Consider the following 22488-nt stretch of genomic DNA (forward strand, 5'->3'; position numbering starts at 1 on the left):
ACTGCTTGCTCACTGTTTCTCCCTTTGGATGAAAGAATCTAGAAATATTAAGTTTTATTAGATTGAAACCAGCCTTTGTGCACCCAGAGGGTCTAATCAGAGCCCTGCAGGCAGTAAAATGTCAGACAGCAAGTCAGGAAAAAAGGCAAACACTTACCCCAGCAGAGTTTCATCACTCAGCTGGATGGATCCTTCCTGCATGTTTTGAGCCAGAGCTGTTAGAGGAAGTTTTTTCTGTGGAACAGAAGGAACAGTGCTCAGCTTAGTGCTGCTCACTCTTTCCAGCCTCCCCAGTACCTCCCCTCTCAGGTTTTGCTCCTCTTCCATGTGGTTTCTATTCCACAAACACAGCTCGTTCTTGGACTCCAACAAAATGCCAAATCACAAAAAGTTTCAAGCCCCAAGACTCCTGTTCTCAGGCACTCTGAAAAGCACTTTCTTCTCAGTTTTAGCTGGAATGACTGGCCCAAAGAGCACCTCAGCCACTGCCAAGGAGAGATAAACAGCTTTAAGCTGAGATTGAAGCACCCAGCTTGGCACGTCTCTCCTGTGTGCCCCTGCTCTCAGGTCTCTGTTACTCAGCAAAAGGAGAAAGTGTCAATGTGAATTCTTTCCTGCTCTGATGCTTTAAGGAAGCCTGGCTTTGCTAAGGAGGGGCAGAATGAAATGTGTACAGAAAACCATTTCCAGCCAGCTGCAGGGTCAGGGCCCAAGGGCACCCCCAGAGCTGAGGGGCTGGCTCAGAGCTGCAGATGATCTTCCCCTGGCTGGCTCAGAGAGCCCCACGCACCCAGCAGGGACACGAAGTGTCCTGGCACTGCTCAGGTGTGCCCAGCTGTGCTGGGCTGCTGATGGGGTGGGGAGACGCTGGGGTGACACTGGGTGACACTGGGTGACACTGGGGTGACACTGGGTGACACTGGGTGACACTGGGGAGACACTGGGTGACACTGGGTGACACTGGGTGACACTGGGGAGACACTGGGGTGACACTGGGTGACACAGGGTGACACTGGGGAGACACTGGGGTGACACTGGGTGACACAGGGTGACACTGGGTGACACTGGGGTGACACTGGGTGACACTGGGTGACGCTGGGATTTCAGTGGGGTGACACTGGGGTGACACTGGGTGATGCTGGGGTGACACTGGGTGACACTGGGTGATGCTGGGGTGACACTGGGTGACGCTGGGATTTCAGTGGGGTGACACTGGGGTGACACTGGGTGACACTGGGGTGACACTGGGTGACGCTGGGGTGACACTGGGATTTCAGTGGGGTGACACTGGGTGACACTGGGATTTCAGTGGGGTGACACTGGGTGATGCGGGGGTGACACTGGGTGACGCTGGGATTTCAGTGGGGTGACACTGGGTGACACTGGGTGATGCTGGGGTGACACTGGGGTGACACTGGGTGACACTGGGATTTCAGTGGGGTGCCACTGGGATTTCACTGAGGTGTTACTGGTGTTTCACTGGAGTGTCACTAGGGTGTTACTGGGGTTTTACTGGGGTTTCACTGGGATGTCACTGGGGTGTCACTGGGGTATCACTGGGGTGTCACTGGGATGTCACTGCTGTTTCAGTGGGGTATCACTGAGCTGTCACTGGGGTATTACTGGGGTGTCACTGGGGTGTCACTGGGGTGTCACTGAGCTGTCACTGGGGTGTCACTGGGGTGTCACTGGGGTGTCACTGAGCTGTCACTGAGCTGTCACTGGGGTGTCACTGGGGTATCACTGGGGTTTCACTGGGGTATCACTGGGGTTTCACTGGGGTATCACTGAGCTGTCACTGAGGTGTCACTGGGGTGTCACTGGGGTGTCACTGGGGTGTCACTGGGGTGTCACTGAGCTGTCACTGGGGTGTCACTGGGGTATCACTGGGGTGTCACTGGGGTGTCACTGAGCTGTCACTGGGGTGTCACTGGGGTATCACTGGGGTGTCACTGGGGTTTCACTGGGGTATCACTGAGCTGTCACTGAGGTGTCACTGGGGTGTCACTGGGGTGTCACTGGGGTGTCACTGGGGTGTCACTGAGCTGTCACTGGGGTGTCACTGGGGTATCACTGGGGTGTCACTGAGCTGTCACTGGGGTGTCACTGGGGTGTCACTGGGGTTTCACTGGGGTGTCACTGAGCTGTCACTGGGGTGTCACTGAGCTGTCACTGGGGTTTCACTGGGGTGTCACTGAGCTGTCACTGAGCTGTCACTGCTGTTTCAGTGGGGTATCACTGGGGTGTCACTGGGATGTCACTGGGGTGTCACTGGGGTATCACTGAGCTGTCACTGGGGTGTCACTGGGGTGTCACTGGGGTGTCACTGGGGTGTCACTGGGGTGTCACTGAGCTGTCACTGAGCTGTCACTGAGCTGTCACTGGGGTGTCACTGGGCTGTCACTGAGCTGTCACTGAGCTGTCACTGGGGTGTCACTGGGGTATCACTGGGGTTTCACTGGGGTGTCACTGAGCTGTCACTGGGGTGTCACTGAGGTGTCACTGGGGTGTCACTGGGGTATCACTGGGGTTTCACTGGGGTGTCACTGAGCTGTCACTGAGCTGTCACTGGGGTGTCACTGGGGTGTCACTGAGCTGTCACTGGGGTGTCACTGAGGTGTCACTGGGGTGTCACTGGGGTGTCACTGGGGTATCACTGGGGTGTCACTGGGGTGTCACTGAGCTGTCACTGAGCTGTCACTGGGGTGTCACTGGGGTGTCACTGGGGTGTCACTGAGCTGTCACTGAGCTGTCACTGGGGTGTCACTGGGGTGTCACTGGGGTGTCACTGAGCTGTCACTGAGCTGTCACTGGGGTGTCACTGGGGTGTCCCCAGTGCCAGCAGCGAGCCCTCTGGCAGAGCTTTGCTGCCCTGGGCTGCCCTGGCAGGAGCAGCAGGTGGCACACAGAGCTGTACTCACGTGTCTCTTGTCAGGGTCTGTGCCATGCTGGCCCTGCAGACAGGCAATCAGCCTCTTCTGGGCCAGGTGGCACACGGACCTCACGGCGTCCAGGCGCCTCTCGATCTGACCGCCCCGGGCACAGGGGAGGAAGGGAAAACAACACAAAAACCAGAAGTCATTTCCCTGGCCTCAGCAGAAAACCTCCCCCCCTGTACCACACGCCGCTCTGGGTTGCAGATTTCTCAAATTCTCCAGCTTACAAGAAGTGCAGCTGCTTAGCAGAAGTGCCTGACAGCAAAAATGCCTCGGGGGGAGACTGAAATCGTTTTTTTCTTCAGTGGCACAGAAATTCAGCCAGAGCTTACAGCACTGGAAAGTGGGAAAGGGAAAAAACATTGCCCTGCTTGGCATCTCAGCAAAAGGGAATCAGGGTGACACTTGGCACCTGAGATGAATGGCACATGCAGGTATCTAAGACACTGATTTAGAGAGAAAACTGTGGGAAAACTCGTAATTTTCACGGTGACCTTGTGGAGCAGGTGCTGAAGACACATCTGACAGCTCCCTCCCACTGTACAAACCTGTACTCCAAGCTCCTCCTGCATGTCCTTCCCTGGCTGCTGCACACAAGGACAAAGCTCCCACATGCTGAGCAAAACAGCATTTCCAGGGAGAGACTACTGAGATTCAAATGGGATATGGAATTAAAAAATAGGAGTCAAAGCCCAAACAAGAGCTCTGTTTATCAGCATCTAACTCAGACATGGCTTAATACACAGCCTGTGAACAGGACAAATATATACATGATAAAGTGTTCTTTAAAGGGACTTAAAGCAAGGAATTTGGACTATTTTATTTCAAAGGACACCAAACACAAACAAAGTGATGAGCAGTGGGACAGAACTGCTCGTGGCACTGAGCTCTCTGTGCACAGCACCCAAAGAATGCTGTTTATCTGCATTTTGATGACTCACCAAGAATAACAGGAGGCCCTTTGGAATGGATTCTATTTTAAAAGCAAGGGGAAAAAAAACTAGATTTCATCTGTGGAAATAATCTGAACAGATTCCAGTTTTTGATATAGCTCAAAAATCACTTTTATTATATTTTCAGGAGGGTAAAATGAACCCAAGTTGAAGTGCTCAAAAAGATCAGTAAAAATCTGCTAGGGTAGAAAAAGCTGCAGAGAAACTGCCCAGAGATTGCTCTGAGAGCACAAGACTCTGCCTTTAGCTACAAAGCATGGAGCAACAAATTCAAAATGAAGTCCAGGAGGAAAAAGCCCGTAAGGAGATCAATGAACAAGCAGGTATTGTTTGTGGTCTATTGTTGCAGCCAAGATTATTCATTTCTCTTGTGTTGTCTTCCAAATAAAATCCTGGAATGGTTTGGGGTGGAAGGGACCCCAAATCCCACCCAGTGCCACCCCTGCCATGGCAGGGACACCTTCCACCATCCCAGGCTGCTCCAAGCCTCGTCCAGCCTGGCCCTGGGCACTGCCAGGGATCCAGGGGCAGCCACAGCTGCTCTGGGCACCTGTGCCAGGGCCTGCCCACCCTGCCAGGGAGCAAACACCACCACCACACTCTAAGCCATGCTCTAGTTACAGAAGGATTCACTTTTGCAAGCTCAGGTGGTTCAAAGTTCTGCCACTGAGCTCAGGGTTTTCCCACAGCTGAGCCGGTGACATCCTGGACCTGAGGCACCTCTGGGACCCTGGCAGGAGCCAGAGCCCCGGGCAGCCCTGGATGGGGGCTGGGGTCCCTGGGGAAGGCTCTGGAGCACACACATCCCCAGCAGCCTCCTTCCAGGCCCCCTGAGCTGCAGAGAGGGCAGATGACTGGCAGCAGGAACACGAGCCCAGAATTCACAGCCTACCCTCCCCTCTCTGATCTGCTTTCTAGTGCAAAGATGTCAAGAAAACCACAAAGGACATTAATCTCCTTCAAGCCACCTCTGAACTGACAATGTGACCCACAGGCCACGCTGTCTGTCCCCTCAGGCCATCCCCAGAGTACAGAACATCACACAATTGCTTTATTATCTGCCACAGGGCCGTGCCAGAAAGCAGGGCTATTGTAAAGGCCCTTTGAGTACTGAATTATAGCCCTTGTCTTCAGATGAAACACACTGAGCAGGCACTTGAAATGGAGCACAACCCTTCAGAAAACAGAACAAAAAAAAGCTGTAACAATCCTGTGGCAAAGCTGGGGCTAAATATAAAAAAAGCCCAACTGTGAACCATGTTTGTGAAGTGAGCAGCACCATGTTTCCAAACTCTTGGGTTAGATAAGAGCCTCCTGCCCCTGCACAAGCCCCCAAGAGCAAACAAACAAGTGAGTAAATTCTTCCACTTGGGTGTAGCCCGGCTGCTCGGGGCCTGGGAAAGCCTTGCTTGCAAAATTTTTTTGGCAACAAGCAGCAGAGCTTTTGGCTTTCACTTCTTGTTAGGACTCTGCAGCTAAAGCAAGGAACCAGATGGGCCCTCGCAGGCCACCAAGGTGTTTGACATCCTCTGTGCCACTGAGCTGCACATCCCCTCGGAAATGAACAACAGAACTCTCAAGCTGAGAAGGTTATTTTTAGTTTAAATAGATCAACCCCCTGAAAATGGGGTGAAATGTTTCAGGTCAGCATTACACTGGCACAGGGTGCCCAGAGCAGCTGGGGCTGCATCCCTGGATCCCTGGCAGTGCCAAGGCCAGGCTGGACAGGGCTTGGAGCAGTTTGGGACAGTGGGAAGTGTCCCTGCCATGGCAGGGGTGGCACTGGGTGGGCTTCAAGGTCCCCTCCACCCCAAACCAGCCTGGGATTCTGTAATTCCGTGTATTTGTGCTGAATTCGTGTCTGAAGGCTGACACAGCCCCTCAGCTGCCTCCTGAACCTGGAGAGCTCTGAACCAGAGGCACTTCCATCATCTGCTCGACCTCCCTGCTCCACCTGAGCTCAAGCAGGCTGAGGTGCTTTGTCATTAATCAGAAATGACCACCACACTCGAGGTGCCAGGAGCAGCCAGCCTGACTTCCCTCGCCAATTTGTGTTCTCTTCATAAACCCTCCATCAAGAAACCAGAGGAAGACAACTGTGTGGGACAAGTCTGCAGGCAAATTTGCTCCATGGAATCAGTCACCCTTGTTAATGTGACAGTTGCAGTTTAAATCCCACCATGAAAGTCGTGTTTGATGAGATGATAAATCTGCACAGAGATGACAAGTCTGCAAACAAAGCGGTGTCAGCATGACAAATCTGAGAACGAGCATCACAGCTAAACAAGAAGCATTTGTACACTCACTTAAAGCAATAACAGACTTCATCAGTGAGCAGTTGGAATGAGTTCTGTGCCACCTTTCTTGTGCTCAAAAATGATTTCTGTGCCACCTTTCTTGTGCTCAAAAAGATCAGTAAAAATCTGTTAGGGTAGAAAAAGCTGCAGAGAAACTGCCCAGAGATTGCTCTGAGAGCACAAGACTCTGCCCAGTTGATCTGTTCAGGTGAAAGCAGTGAGGACAGAAAGCAGCTGTGCCCAGCCAGGGTTTCTTCATCCTCCCCAGACAGACTGGCACGTCACCAGCACCCATGGCTCCTGGGCTTAGCAGGCCTGTTCACCTCATTAAAAGCAGCAATGGTTCCTCCTCCACTCTCCCAAGCCATGTGATTGGAGTCAGAAATTGAAGTAACTGAGTTTTTCTACTCAAAATGTACCCGTTTTTCAGGTGCTGAAAAGTCAAAGACATCCAGGGTTCCATCCCTGACACGTGCAGTATTTCTCCCCACGTTAGGTACTCCACAAACCTCAGAAGGCTCACACATCACAGCATTGAAAGAAATACATAGGAAGCATGATACAATACCTGCAACAGGTCTTCACTGAGTACCTCTGTTCTCTCAGCCCTAAGGGAGGAGGAAAAAAGACCACTGTCAGACAGTTGGCACGTTCAGGGTCACAGACTGCCTCAACAATTCCAACAAAAGCTGCTCAGTTCCAAGTCAGGACCCCATGAGTGCCACTGCTGCAAAGAGCACCATGTTCACCGTGTCACAGGGAGTTTGGGAAGCCCTGACATCCCTGGAATGCCCAGCCTGCAGCACAAATCCATTGCAGCAAGCTCCAAACTGTGTTTCCAGCTGCACGTGGAGTAACCCGAAGCAAACAGAACCAGTGCACCTGAGTGTAAAGGAATTTAAACCCACGAGAAGAGCAGGGCAGCCACCATCCCCTCTCTGTACTGGAGCACTGCAGAGCTTTGTCCCTTGGCAGCCTGAAGCTTCCCTTAGCCCTCCACACACACACGTTGCCCTCATTTTTAAAAGTGTTAAGTTTTCTTTTATAGTTCTTTTAAAAGTTTTAAAGTTCTCACAAAACTTCTTTAACCTTCTGATCTGTTTACATATTTCTACTAGAGTCCTCACGCACTGTTCATGTAAATAATGATTGTTTTGCATTCTTCTTTGTAAGAAGAGAGAATTGATAGACTGTTGGTTTGACCAGTGTGGTTGGAGAGGTGGTAATTCCATCCTCCAATCCACGGTCACCTTTAGAATTCTATAAATACCAGATGTTCCAATAAAACTCTCTCTTTTCCTCCTTTGAGCTTACCAAGCTTCTGTGTACTCATTTCGTGTCCAACAGCGACACACACACAGCCTTCACCAGAAACCTCCCATCACCTCATGCTGCTGAACTCCTAACACTAAACCAGGGGGTTTGGTACTTGACAAGCTCAGCAGGAGTTCATGGTATTCCCAGGAAAGTCTGCCTTCCACAGAAAACCCCTGATGGCTCCCACACCCTTCCAGCCAAAGGCTGCAGACACCCTCCTGTCTCCCCTCACACACCTCCACGCCTTTTGGCAGCCCAGTTTACACAAACTTGCAATTGGTTCATGTTGACACAGGTTTGTTTGTTGTCGGCTCTTTGGCTCTAACAGTGATTGAGTCTCCCTTTGCCAGGCCTATAAAATAAAGATAAATTCAGTTCACCCTGATCTCTCCCTCTCTGCTGCTCACCGTTACTACACATCCACACCACGGAGCACTTGGAGGGACTCCAGGACACTCTCTTCCTGTTCTGAGAGTTTCCCCTGCTGCTGCCAGAGTCCCTCAGCTGCTCCAGGCTTTATCAGCTCCTGCAATCTGTCAAATAAGCCACTGCAAAGCGGGGCATGCACGGCAAGCTCGTGCTCCTGATCAGGCCCCAGCAGCTGAACGTGCCAAAAGCCTCCAAGGACAACATTCCTTCAGGTTTGGCTTGGTGTTTTTATAGCATTTATGTGACTTCAATTTTACAGCACGCTATCTGCTTCAACTAGTTGTGAACCATAAGGTGTTTAATAATTAAATGCCAGAATAAAGTGAAAGCTCAAAACCTCAGCCAGACGCAGGCAAAAGCAGCTGAAACACTCTGACAGCACTGGAATATTTATTTGTTGAGGAAAACACAGACAAGACTGATAAACTTTTCTCCCACCCAAACAGAAATATTTCATCTGACGGAAATTACATCCTGTTAGAGAGCAATTATTTATACTTATTATTTATATATATATTTTTTATCCCTGCATAACCCACTCTGCTGTAACCACAACTTTAATTCAAACCCCCTCAAACATTAGAACAGAGCTTCCATACAACTTCAGAGTAATACAAAGTTTGATCTCTCCTTCCCTTCCTCCTAGGATACTCTATCCATTGGAGTGAACGATGGCTCAGCTCTGTGCTAGCAGAACTTTGCTCCCAGTTTAAGTGTGGCCACCCACAAACTATGGATCATTCTGCAAAGTGCAAAATAACTGCACTCGTTTTTCTCAAGCTGCACTGGTTTCTGCAGGAGCTGGAGCCCCAGTGGGACAAGGCAGAGCTCCTCCCTGTGGGATGCTCTGCCCAGCCCTGGGTGGCAGCAGCAGCGTGGCCAGGCCAGGCAGAGGCACAACAGCCCCTGGTGATGATGTCAGGGTCGGAAGTGCAGCAGGGAAGACCTCACCCTTCCTGCAGGCCCACATTCCACCTTTAATAAGGAAGCCAAGAAAGAGCCACTAAATAATGTTGTTTTTCAGTGATCACAACCATGAAAGAGAAAACACAACCCTGTGATAGCAGCACAGCCCATCTCCTCTCTGCACAGGGGAAAGCAGCAAACCATCAAAGGGACCTGGCTCTTTCGGAATTAACCTCTGTCTCCTTGGAATTAACCTCTGTCTCCCTTGGAATTAACCTCTGTCTCCCTTGGAATTAACCTCTGTCTCCCCTGGAATTACAGGTATGACCAGTTTGAAGTTTCCATCCAACTGCAGCTTCGAGGGATGCTAATTCCTTCTGCCAGCTCATCAGGGAAGCAGCAAACTTCTAAAAAAGAACACATTTTCTTTTTCACTGCTAAACTTCTGTCCTCAGCCCTTCTTAGGACTTATTTGCATCTCATCTAATTGAAGCAGTGAAGAAATCCTTCTGGAATCAAGAAATGGAAGCCTGAGCTGCAGAGTGTTCCCAAGGGCTTCCCCAAGCCCAGCAGTGCTGGTCACTGGCCACCAGCCTGGAGAGCCTGCACTGGAGCTTCCTTCCCCACGGGACACCCTGAGCCCAGCCCAGGCCAGGCTGAGCCTCTGGAGGCCAGGCTGCAGCAGCCAGGGCTGTTTGCATCCCCAGAGCTGAATTCCACTCAGTCCAAGCAGTTAAACCTGGGCTGCAAAGTGAGGTCCAGACAGTTAAACCTGGGCTGCAAAGTGAGGTCCAAGCAGTTAAACCTGGGCTGCAAAGTGAGGTCCAGACAGTTAAACCTGGGCTGCAAAGTGAGGTCCAAGCAGTTAAACCTGGGCTGCAAAGTGAGGTCCAGACAGTTAAACCTGGGCTGCAAAGCAGGTCCAGACAGTTAAACCTGGGCTGCAAAGTGAGGTCCAGACAGTTAAACCTGGGCTGCAAAGCAGGTCCAGACAGTTAAACCTGGGCTGCAAAGTGAGGTCCAGACAGTTAAACCTGGGCTGCAAAGTGAGGTCCAAGCAGTTAAACCTGGGCTGCAAAGCAGGTCCAGACAGTTAAACCTGGGCTGCAAAGTGAGGTCCAGACAGTTAAACCTGGGCTGCAAAGTGAGGTCCAGACAGTTAAACCTGGGCTGCAAAGGTCCCTCCAAGCCATCACTAATGGGTAATTAGCCCTGCCCAGCCCCTCCAGGCCCCCACCATGGGATGGTCCTGCAGGAGCTGTCCCTGTGCCTTGGGGGGACAGGATCCCCAGGGAAATGGGGATCCCCACCTCTGCTGACAGAGGTGGCAGTCCCAGAGGTGGGGCTGGCAGGTGGCACGGAGCAGGGCACGGGCAGCACCCCAGGAATGTTGGACTGGGCATGCAGGGCTGGCACCCCAGCTACAGCAACAGCACCGGGGCTCCAGCTGCCCAAATCCAGAATATCTGCCAGCCTGGCAGGGCTCCATGCAGCAGGATGGAGCTGCTCCCCTGGGAAAGGAGTTTCTGAGAGCTGAAGCTTCTCTGCTACACCACAAGAACCTTGACATGAATCAACTGGAACTGAGGTCTCAAGCCAGCAGCGCCTTTTGAAAGGCTGATTGTAAAAAACACAACGGAACAGCCATTTGTTATGGCTATAATAATCCTCTTAATGACAAAAGGGGATAAAAGGGCTGAGCTCTCTGAAATGAGGACTTTCCCAGAGTTAGCACCACGTCCTGCCCGCTGCGCAGAGCTCCCTGTGCTGCTGCTCCTGTCTGCACTGCCCCTCTCCTGCAGGGATTCAATCATTTGACAGAAGCAGCTGCCCCCCAGCCAAGGCAGCCCCCCAGCTCACCCTCTGGACACACAGCCTCCCTGCCACAGCTCCAGGCTGGGACAGGCAGCAAAGGGCAGGCTCCGAGCACAGCTCAGCTGCCAGGCTCACCCAAACCCTGAGCACAGCCAGCCTTGCCCCCCGTCATCCCAGGACACTGAGAAACTCTCATTTTTAACAAAACTCTTTGTTCTTCAGGCAAATTTTCTTTCCAAGACACTAAAGACAGTACTTAGCATGAAACAGGATATGGAACAGAAATGCTGGTGCCATTTCCTACTTGCAGGTGGCATGGCCTTAATTCACTCCAAGCAGAAGTGCAATTGGTTTTACAGGGAAACACTGTATTTTTTTATTCTAGACATGTTAATCAGAATACTTTGGCTTGCTGTGATATTTTAAAAATGCATTCCACGTGCCCCTAATTGAACTCCTGTCAGAGTGCTTTATGGTATAATTCATTTTAATTCCCTTTACTTTTTCCCTTTGTTCTGACCTAGCCTGAAGCTCAGCCAAGCCACTGGGCTCTGCTGCAGCTCAAAGCCTGGCCCAGGCAGGGTGGGTGGAACAGCTCCCACCCCACAGGTTAAAAACTGATCCCCTCACTTGGTCATTTTGCAGCTCCTTCACACTTCCAGGCCAGAAGTCTTCTCTGTACATCTGGAAAGAGCAGATGGGAATTCCTGAGACAAAAGTGTTTATCTTCCATCAGGAAAGAATTTACATTTCCATGCATAATGCTCCATCTAAAGGGTATCTGAGAGCCCCCTGGTCCTGCCCATCACTGCTGAGGCAGGGCTGATCTCCAAGGCAGGCCAAAGCTACAGAACCACTGCAAGAGACTTTTTACAGGGGCCTGGGGGAATGGCTTCCCTCTGTCAGAGGGCAGGGACGGATGGGATACAGGAAGGAATTCATCCCTGGGAGGGTGGGCAGGCCCTGGCACAGGTGCCCAGAGCAGCTGGGCTGCCCCTGGATCCCTGGAAATGTCCCAGGCCAGGCTGGACAGGGCTTGGAGCAGCCTGGCACAGTGGAAGGTGTCCCTGCCATGGCAGGGGTGGCACTGGGTGGGCTTTGAAGTCCCTTCCACCCCAAACCATTCCAAGATTCTCTGAAATCCACCCTCCTGAAAGGCTGACCAGGAAGGAAGGAGAGCAAACCTGACACATGAGCCATAAAAACCTGGCCATTGCCAGCAGAACAAGTGACTCAGTGGAAATGTCACCGTGGAAACCAACCCCTGACTCAGCCAGCAGCTGGGCGGGGGCCCTGGCAGAGGTGATGCCAAGGGAGGGCAGGGACACGTCCACAACCCTGGAGAGGTTTCAGTGGAAGCAAGGAGACATCCACCCCAAACTGGAGACGGAATTAAAGCCAGCCTTCCCTGCTGGGTGGTTTTTTCCTCAAACAAAGGCTGTGTTTGTTACCAGGAGTAACCAGCTCGGCCTGCTGGTGAGGTAACACCGAGCACCTTGGCAGGCTGGCAGCACATCCTGCCTGCTTTCCACATACAATAGGCAGCACTTGCTGCCAGGAAAAATGAAAGAATCAGCAGCTCTGCTCCAAAACAAGGAATCCAGAATTAGATGACAAATTCCCTTCAAAAAGGTTTGCTTTTCTAACACTCACCAAGACAAACTCCACAGAAAATACAACTCCAAGGTGTTTCAGGACCACCAAGTCACTCCTGCCCGTTTGACCTTAGGCTAATTTTTGAATGGAAACCAGCATGACCCAAGGTAAACATCAACATTCTGAAGCGGGTTTCAAATGTTCAAAACTAACCCAGAGAACACTGTCAGGTCCTAGCCACCATTCACTTTCAGTATTAGTATTTAGGGAACACTACAACCAGCCATCAGCGTGACTTTTGGTTTGCCTCCTATTCTCATTTTTCACCCAAATGTAAGTTTCAGTACAGGTATTAAAATCGATTTAATTGTAAATCTGGTGACCACAGATGTTTCAGTGCTGCAGAAATCCCACCAAAGGCTGCTGTTCTGGAGCTCACCCACCAGCTGCAACTCCTGTGCTCCCAGTCCTTTAGAAGTGCTTTAAAAATGGTGCATCACCTCCCAGACATTTCAGTGATCCAAACACCTCAGAGCTGCACAGGTACAGCTCAGGCCTCAGGGAGTGGATAAAGAAAGATTTCTGCTGCTTTGCCTCCCTTCTTTATGATCTCTACTGGGTTCCCCCATCAAACTGTGCCTGGTCACTCACTCTGCAAGCTCAGCTTTGATCCCTTGCACCTGAGCCCTGGAGTGGGAGCTGCCTGCTCCAGAGAGGCAGAGCAGGCTGCAGGGAGAGCATCATCCTGGAAGGAGAGCAGAGAGCTCCTGTGCAGGGCAGGGACACCCAGGACAGGCTCTGCACAGGAGGGGACTGAAATTCCTGCCCCGGTGAGATGGATCCGAGGCTGGGCTCCGGAGCCAGGCAGTAAATGCAGCCCTGGAGAACCAGCACAGCTCAAGCCAAATCCTATTTTCAGGCCACTCTCGGAGGGACAGGCGCTGCAGCAAGGCCCTGCACGGCTCCTCCTTGCAAAGCACACGCTGGGTGGTTTTAATGTCACACCTTGAGAGCTCCACCAAATACACGGCAGTTCAACAATGCACTGTGGGCTTCACTCTAGCACAGCTGGGTAGATCACTTTGAGCCACAGCACTGCAAGTCTGAGATGAGCTTAAACTGAACTTTCTACAGGCAAAACTACAATTGTGGTCTAAAAGTAGAAGCCCATTTACAGCAGTTTTGTTTGAGGGAAGGAAGCGATGTTTCAATGAGCAGCCTGATGAGTCCAACAGCTTGTAAACTTCTGGGTACAAATAAAAATTTACATTTCAGTGCTTCCAATCACCTGCTATCCCAGCAAACCAAATACTGACTGCTTTCCTCCTATTTCATAGCTGGGACAATGTCACAGCTATTAAAGCTCTCCCCCATATTCTTTTTGACTTTGAAAAACCTCAAACCTCTGTCAGGCAAATAACAATGTGACTTCTTCTAAAAAGTGCCTTTGATTGGTGAAACTATTAATAGCTTCTGAAGGAAAGGCGAAGTGCTGCTGCAGGGGATTAACATTCTAACTGCTACAATCCAGCAGTGGTCTCATTTGTGCTCCCCAAAGAAAAAAGTCCTATGACAAGCTGTCATAAATTAGTGACCAAAAAACCCCAAAGAATCTGAGACAAACTTTTTACAGTTTCTGGTGTAGCTTATCAAATGACAATGCATTTCCTATGCTTTGCTTTTTCCTCCTTAAGTACTACAATCTACATTTCTTATGCTATGCTTTACTAGAGAACTTGAACTTTCCAAACATGTCAGTTTATTAACATAATTTAGTTTAAAAAAAGGTACACAAACACACTCCACACCATGTCTTGGAAACTGCTTTTAATATTTAACTGCCAGGTATTTATTTACATTTAAAAGTTTATTCTCACACAAGGTCTCTGTGTAGCAAGCAACAACCTCTTACTTATGCAGAATCATTTCTGTAAAATTAGCTGGGTACAGCTTTGCTGTAAGACACAGTCCAGCAGAAAGCAACCAAAGGAATTCCTGGATTGTTATTCCTGAATGGCAGGTGCAATTTTACAACCCCTGCGTGCCAACAAAACACTAGGTGCTGCCAGAACAGAGATTCCTGTGCTTTGGGCCACAGCAGCAGCTCCAGGTGAAATTTAACCTGGGCACCAGGAGCAAGAAACAATCCTGCAGCACCTCGGGGCCAGCAGCTGGCCAGGGCTGCTCACCTGGGCCCTCCAGGTGTGTGCCAGCTCCACTCACCCCATGGCAAACCCAGGGCACGGAGCAAGCGCTGGACTGCCCTCACTCAATTCCCCACAACCTCTGTCCTTCCAGGGCCCTGCCTGAAGCACTCCCCTTCCCAAAAGTCAGCTGTAGGTCCTTACAGCCCTCCCTGCACCAGCAGCAGCTCAGGCTGCCATCACATCCAGGACAACAAACTGGTTCCCAGTTGCCCTCTCCTTGGCCAGTGCATGGGCTGGGGAAGCAGCACCGGTACGGGCTGGACAGGGACAGGGAAATCTGTCCCTTTCAGCAACAGCAGCCACTTCAGATCAGCCTAAACTGATAATGGAACTGCACCCTGGGGCCCACGTTTCATTCCCAGGAGGCGACATCAGCTGGCAGAGCTGCTGACACAAGTGGCTGCGTCCTCCTGCTCCTCTCCCTGGCCCAGCAGCAGCACCCCACTGTCAGCAGCTCCAGGGACACGCCTGGCTGGGAGAAAAGGCATTTTCCACTCAGAGGCCAGGGCTGCGAGCTCAGAGGACTGGGAACAAAGGGCAGGGCAGCTGGGAATCAGGCTGGCAGAGCTCTGGGCACTGATGCAGGACTCTGGGCACTGATGCAGGACTCCGGGCACTGATGCAAGCCCTGGGCACTGATGCAGAACTCCGGGCACTGATGCAGGACTCCGGGCACTGATGCAGGACTCCGGGCACTGATGCAGGGCACTGATGCAGGACTCCGGGCACTGATGCAGGACTCCGGGCACCGGTGCAGGACTCCGGGCACTGATGCAGGACTCCGGGCACCGGTGCAGGACTCCGGGCACTGATGCAGGACTCCGGGCACTGATGCAGGGCACTGATGCAGGACTCCGGGCACTGATGCAGGACTCCGGGCACTGATGCAGAACTCCGGGCACTGATGCAGGACTCTGGGCACTGGTGCAGAACTCCGGGCACCAATGCAGGACTCCGGGCACCAATGCAGGACTCCGGGCACCAATGCAGGACTCCGGGCACCAATGCAGCTGCACGTCCGAGCAGAGCCAAGGGCTCGGGATAACAGGAGGGCTCAGGGATTCCCACAGGTGCCTTTGGCAGCTGGCACAGCCAAGGATTGCAGTCCCCTTGCCAAGCCACCTGCTGGCATGAGAACTCCTCCACATGTGAAAAGGGAATTTAAAAAAAACTACCAAAACACCCTCCAGCATCTCCTGAACTTCCAAACAGATCCTGATTCCTGCTCCAGCCATGAGACAGGTGGATTAGCACCCACTCAGACATTGTTAAGCTTCATGATTCCTTTTCCCAGAAGTGTTGCATTGTCAGTTGCTGGAAAGGACTCCAAGAAGCAGCACTGCCTTTTCCACAGACAAGCTTTTTACAGGACAGACATGTCTGAATAGGAAAAATATGCACTACAGGAATGAACAAAATTCACTGAACTGCTGAAAAAACCCTGGGCGTGTTTTGCATATTTGGTTCCTTTTTTTTAAACTTTGACAAGACAAAGGGGAATGGCTTCACACTGACAGCAAATAGGTTTAGATTAGATATTAAAAAATAAGTTCTTCCCTGGGAAGGGGGTGAGGCCCTGGCACAGGGCACCCAGGGATTCAATGGCTTCAGTCTTTCTTAAGTGTCAAAAAACTCCAGTCCAGAAATTATTATTTCACCAAAGGTAACGCTGCTCTTTTTTAATGTATTGCCCAGCCTGATCTATTTTAAGTTTGGGGACTCACAAAACTGGCAAGAGAAAGCCTTGGAGAAGGAACCAAACTGAATCAACACCAGAAGCAAAACAAGGAAATGCAGAAAAGGCAGAACAATGAAGCAGGAATAGAAAGTCAGGCTGCAAAGAGGAGCTGGAAGCATTGAAATGACAGTAAAAAAAGCTGCAAGGGAATTCGGGGATCTGAAGTTACATAAAGTCAGCTGGGGACAAACCAGGCATTATTCCCTGTGACCACGATTTCACAACGGAGCCTTTGCGCTGATTTCCTGAGTGCGGCCGTGATTAACAATTAATGGCTGAGCCCTTGATTGTGTTTCTGCAGGAGGAGGCGAGGCCGGGGCAGGGCTGGGGATCCCGGCTGGACACGGCTCCTGTTTCCTGTTGCCTGGACACAGCACACCCAGAGCCGAGAGCATCCAGTGCTGGGCCACTGCTGTAACTGCAGGTGAACCCGGGGGCAGGAACGTGATGTGTGACTCCAGCTCAGAGGCTGAATGATTTCTTTATTAGAACTATGCTAGAAGACATTAATATACTGTTTAAAGGAGATACTAAAACTACAAACCTGCTTTTCTAACTCCCATCTCTAACTCACAACTTGTGACCCTCTCTGAGAGTACAGCCACAGGTGGGTTGGATTGGGTTGGGTTGGGTTGGATTGGGTTGAGTTGGATTGGGTTGGATTGGGTTGGATTGGGTTGAGTTGGATTGGGTTGGGTTGGGTTGGGTTGGATTGGGTTGGATTGGATTGGATTGGACTGGGTTGGATTGGATTGGATTGGCCACCAGGCTCAACCAATCCTCACCAGAATCCAACCAAGCCATCACCCCAGGTAAACAATTCTCCAAACACATTCCACATGGGGAAAACAAGGAGCAGAAATAGAAATTGTTTTCTCTTTCTTCTCTCTGTGCTCCTCTATGAAAAATCCTGAGAGAGAGAAGAATGTGCCTGCCACAGGCCACTGCCACCAGGCTCCACACTGGAAGTCAGCTCAGCCTCTGTGTTTCTGAGGAAATCGGGAGCCTTGCACTCACCGAGGTTTATGACCCTGCACTTCACACACGCCTGGACCTGCTGTTACAAAAGCAGGATTACTTCAGCTCGCTGTTCTTCTCTGCAAAGCCCAGCAGCTCAGAACACTTAATCTGCGTGTGAAATCACTCTGCAGCAGGGCAGAGCAGCCCAATGCTCAACCCAAAGAGAAGCTGCAAGCTCAGCTCACACACTGATTTCTCTGCGTGAGAATATCAGGTTTTTTATCAGCTTCATTTCCTACAGAAAATAGGATTTTTAATCTGGGGATTGATGTTTCCTAACAACTGCTTGATATTTATATGTGAAGAGACTGCATTTGAGTAACTGCTGTATTTCCCACAGCCTGAAGATTTTCTAACTGCCTGCATGACAATTTATCTTCTAAAAACCAGCCCACCTTTGAAATTCATTTTTCTGTCACTGGCTAAAGTAGCTTTCTTAGTTTTAAACATGGAGCATGTGTTACCTGCGTGTACAACAGCATTCTCAGCTCTCACCATGACCTACCTTCTCTGTGCAATATTCAGCTGTACAAGCTACCACTTATCCTTTAATTCATTTTAAATTTCACTCTGGAAGCATCACTGGGATCCTGAGAAACCAGTGAGGTTATGTATACAAAAAGTTCACTGCAGCATTGTGGAGCACAGGACAATTTGCAAGACAGAAGGAAAAACTCCTCCTCTGTTGATCCTTCTGCCCCAAAGGCCATTTGGCCATCCTGCACCCCGCTGGCCCTTTGATTCACTGTCCTGCAGTCACTCCAGGATGTCCCTGGCACGCTGCAGAGCAATTAACTCCAGCAGACAACAATCCCTGTCCAGGAAAAGAGGCTCCACCTCAGGAGAGGAGCACTTGTGACCTCACCCAGCTGGCCCGGGTTTGAGGAGCTGTTTCCTGGTGAGAAGGAGAAGTTGCACAAGTATCCCGACTGTCCTGTGGATCAGCCATGGAATAGCAACTTCCAGCTCCGAGGTTCTAAGGCTATTTGGTTCCTAAGGAATAAATCTTAATCAAAACCACAGAATCCTGGAAGGGTTTGGGTTGGAAGAGACCAAGGATGGAGTTTAGCCTTCAAGACAGGTACCTACAACAGTCAAACAGCCTGAAAAGTGAGGAACCCAGTACAGTAATCCATCCAAATCACTTGGTATGTCACCACCAGCTGCTGTGAAGGCACTTGGTTCTGAATTCCTGACATCAGACTTCCTTAGCCAGTTTAAGTGGTGTTTAACCAAACTTCCATGGTTTCAGGTCAGAGCTGTGCCACGGCCAACTGCTGCCTTAGGCAAGGTCCAATACCGTGGGCTGCAGGTTCTCCTAAACGCCAAAAATTGGAGCTACTGCATTTAAGTTACAATTCCTTTCTTCCCAGAAACTCTGCAGAGTATTAGAAAGCATTTCTAACACACAAAGACACTTTTCATTTAACCCCTTCCTAGAAAGATCCTGTTATTTGGCATTTCATTATTGTTAATACAATGACCTCTAAAAAGCAGCTCTGGCCACAGATCCATTATCATAACCTTAAAATAACATGCAAGTGTCTAAGAAATACATTTGCCTTCATCAATTCCAAGTGTATCCCATTACAGCATCAGGCTGAAACAGACTCTTACATCACTTCTGGCTATTTCAGCAGATCAAATCCTGACTATTTCAAGATTTTGACTCTGGGCATAACCTGATACTAAAATTACTCACTCTGAAGAACCCCCACCAGATCAAGTCAGAATCAAGGAATTATCCGTGATGGGGATGACTTTGTTTAAATGAATAAATATCAGGAGGAAAAGAGGCACCTCCTGTGCCTTCAGCTGAGCCACTGCCACTAAAGCAGATCCAGGTGTACTCTTCCCTCCGTGTCCTGCTGTTATGTCAGGCACCAAAACCTCCACCCTGGATGCACCTAACCCCCCTGGACAATAGCCCTTCGCACCCCCCCAGCTCCCTGGGCAGCTCCAGCCAGGAGTGGTGACTCAGGCTCTGGTTATGTGCTGTGACACGGGCACAGCGTGCCAGCTTTGGCACTGCCCTTCCCGCTGGCCTGCACCTCAAACCCTCCTGGAACCACCTGGCAGTCACCTGCACTGAAAGAGGACCCTCTATTCTCCACTTCAAGGCTCTGCAAGACCAGGCTTTCTCGAGACAGAGGCTCCCTTTATCCTCACACCATCCTGAGCCTGGCAGAACAGGGAGCCCAAGCTGATCCAGCAGAGCAGATCCCACGGCGTCTGTCTGGATTGTGAATATTTTATCAGCCCTCTCATCTGTTTCATCAGGCAGCAGCTCGAACACGGCCAAAGGAGAAGAGGACACGCGTGCAAGAAGGCAATTAATACTACCCCAATCCCCCAGCTTGGAATCTTTTACTGTCTTTTTCTGCAACAAAAATCTCAAGTATTTTACCCACTGCCCACTCAGCACCTGACACACAAATCAAACACAAAGTTATATAGTTACTTCTTTCTTTTCACCAACAGCTTTAGCTGGTTCCTACTGGAATTCACAACAATTTATTATTCAAGTAAACAAAATTTAGTTTGTTGTTTAGTTCTCTCTGGGAAAGACAAGCTTTGGGGTGGCCTTCCAGCACCTGAAAGAGCTCTAAGAAGGATGGGGAGAGACTGCTCACAAGAGCCTGGAGTGACAGGCCAAGGAGGAATGGCATCCCCAGGCTAGCTGGGACACTGGGAAGACCTGGTGCTGTCAGATACCACCCCTGGCTCAGAGCTGGGAAATGCCACCCATGGGATCCCTGGGCATCACACCCTGCCCACGTCACCGCTTCTGGACGTGGGCAAGGCACAGGCAGCCCGGGCAAGGCATTCCCAGGTTTCATGTGGTCTGGAAGCAGATCACAAGCAATGAGGCTGAGGGCTGAGCAACTACTTACTCATTGCTGTAAAACCTGGTGCTGCCCTTGTAAGGGTATGAGAGAGAAGTTTCTTAAAAACACAACGTAATTTCTGAAGTGTCTAATCTTCAGGATTCTTCATGACCTGGACTTGAAACATGAGATCATCTTGGCCCACGAGGAATTACAAGATCCTGATAAACTCACTGCCTTCACAAAACCTAAAGGAAACACCAGAACTAGGCCAGAATATGTTTTTTTCCCCGTTCACAGCCAGAACCTCTGGTCCTACCAGGGGTTCCAGCACAGCAATCCAGCAGCCCACCAGAGCAGCAGCTCAGCCTCACGGGTCTCCCCAGCTGCCAAGTTTTGGGACAGAACACTGGGATAAACTCACTACAAAGTCCTCACCTTCAGTACATTCAGGTGATTCTTCCTTTGGCTTCAGCAATCTGCTTCGAAGGGGACATTAAGCAATGGGATTAACAGACATGCTCACAAAATTCAATCTAGACCACAGCTTGGATCCAACTTCTAGCATCCATTTCTGGAATGATTTCTATCGTCTGTGGTTTATGACAGTGATGATAGAGTCCCAAACCCCCCACCAGTGCCAAGTCTGGCCACAAGCACAGCCCCAAACTGAACACAGAATAGCTGTTTTTCTATAATTGGAAGTTTGTCCTGGTAGAAAAATCCAACTCCCAAGCTGCACAAGCCATTCCATTGTGTCCCAGGTCCCCAAAGGGTGCAGGAAACAGATAAATGCACCGATACCGAGACTGTGCTGAGCCTGCTGGGCTGGGCAGTGCTGCTGGGGTAACTGAGCTCTTTCCCTGCTCCCACCCTGCATGGAAACTCCACTTGGCAGAGTTTTGTGCCTGTGCAGAGCCCCCAGAGCAGCTCCTGCCGTGCTCCCTGCCCCACAGCCCCGTCCCCAGATGTTTATTCCAGCAGTGATCCCTGGGCTGTCATTCCTCACTCTCTGCTCCCACCAGTGCCTGACCTGCAGCCCCAAACCCTGTCCCTGCTCAGGAACAGCATCCCCCTAATTAAATCCACTCAGACTTCTTTAAACCCATCATTGGCTTCAGCTGCCATCCAGAAAGATCTAATTCAATTTCCTAATTAGAGACCTGGAACTTCATTTGGAGATAAACAGGAAATGCTTAAGATAACGACTATAAACACTGAAATGAGATTTTTCTTTTCATGAGCACTCCGATGGAGACAAATGCCAACCTGCAAGCTCCCTGTAAATATGAAATATTTCAACCCTGTTTACCACTTCTTCAAATATCTCTGCCAAACACAACAAGCAGTGCAAGTAAATAACACTCAGCAGATTTAACTTCTATTAAAGGATGTTTGGGTGAGCCAGAAATTTTCATGTACTGGGGTCATATTCAATTTTTTCCTCCCACATGAAACCAGAAAAAGATTAAAGAAGAAATTCTTTGATATTAAATGGCACTGTAGGGTTAATGTTATACTGATGGGAGTATTGAGAGAGATGGATGCACTTTTGCTTTACCACCCTGGACACTTGAAAAAGCGAGTTTCAAAGTACTACCAACACAACAGGAAGAAGCAGAACAACCTGCCCTAAGTAATAACAGGCAGAGCACTTCTGGGAAAGACAAGAACCAATGGATAATGCTTTAGCAAGGAAAAAAAAAGGAATAATTTGGACCATCCACATTTTCCATGAAGTATTACTAGAAATTATTGCTTTCCAGCAGGTTTTCCATGTACAGATAAATGCAGGCAGCTCCCCCTTGTACAATATTTCAATATTAGGCATTTTAATATAATTTGCTTTAATGTAATGATTATGTTACAACTCCAGTTCCAACTCAAGACTCGAACATTGCCAAGTGGCTTGAAGAAACACTAAATATAGTTCAGCACAGTAACTTTTATGCAGGACATGAGCTATTAAAAGCCATGTTCCAAAACTCCTGGTGAGTCACAGCAATGCCATGAGTACAGGGCCTGGAAAAACCTATTTGTACACAAGGAGTTGTATTTGAGCAGTGGGAAATGAGCACAGAAGCTACAGTAAGTCAGGCTCTTGCATAAAACCAGAGCCTTCTGAGGCACTCTGTGGGCTCTTCCAGATTTCTAATTAGTCAGAGCTGCCTGTCCCTGGTTTAAATTACTGCAAGAGCCTCAGGGCAGATCGAGTATCTCTCCCAGCAAAGGCAGTAAGAAAATCCACCTGTCTGATCTTGGGTGACTTCACCAGACTCAAACCTCCCCAGCAGTTGTCTGGAATCATTTTTAATCAGAATGGTACTCAGGGATTGCACCTAAAGGATGAAGAAAGATCCTGATGGCGGCAGCAGCAGCAGCAATCAGTCCCCAGAGGCAGGAAGTCCAGCTCATGGAGATTGGCACAGCCTGAAATGTCATTAAT

At 50.0% G+C, this 22488-nt stretch overlaps 1 protein-coding gene across 11 annotated transcripts in view; it reads right to left on the reverse strand.

Moving 5' to 3' along the window:
* Positions 1–22488, reverse strand: part of ARHGAP17 (Rho GTPase activating protein 17) — a 44703-nt gene that overhangs the window by 18086 nt on the left and 4129 nt on the right. For 9 of the 11 annotated variants that reach the window (XM_053957657.1, XM_053957655.1, XM_053957650.1 and 6 more), the window contains exons 2-4: positions 6755–6794; positions 2922–3026; positions 158–234 (exon numbers count right to left, since the gene is read on the reverse strand). In XM_053957657.1, coding sequence (XP_053813632.1) covers positions 158–234; positions 2922–3026; positions 6755–6794 — 222 coding nt within the window. Of the gene's footprint in view, positions 1–157; positions 235–2921; positions 3027–6754; positions 6795–7739; positions 7819–22488 lie in introns of those variants that run through there. The other 2 variants (XM_053957658.1, XM_053957656.1) reach the window with 2 other exon arrangements.

Source organism: Vidua chalybeata, chromosome 16, assembly GCF_026979565.1.
Source record: "Vidua chalybeata isolate OUT-0048 chromosome 16, bVidCha1 merged haplotype, whole genome shotgun sequence".
NCBI classification, from domain to species: Eukaryota; Metazoa; Chordata; class Aves; order Passeriformes; family Viduidae; genus Vidua; species Vidua chalybeata.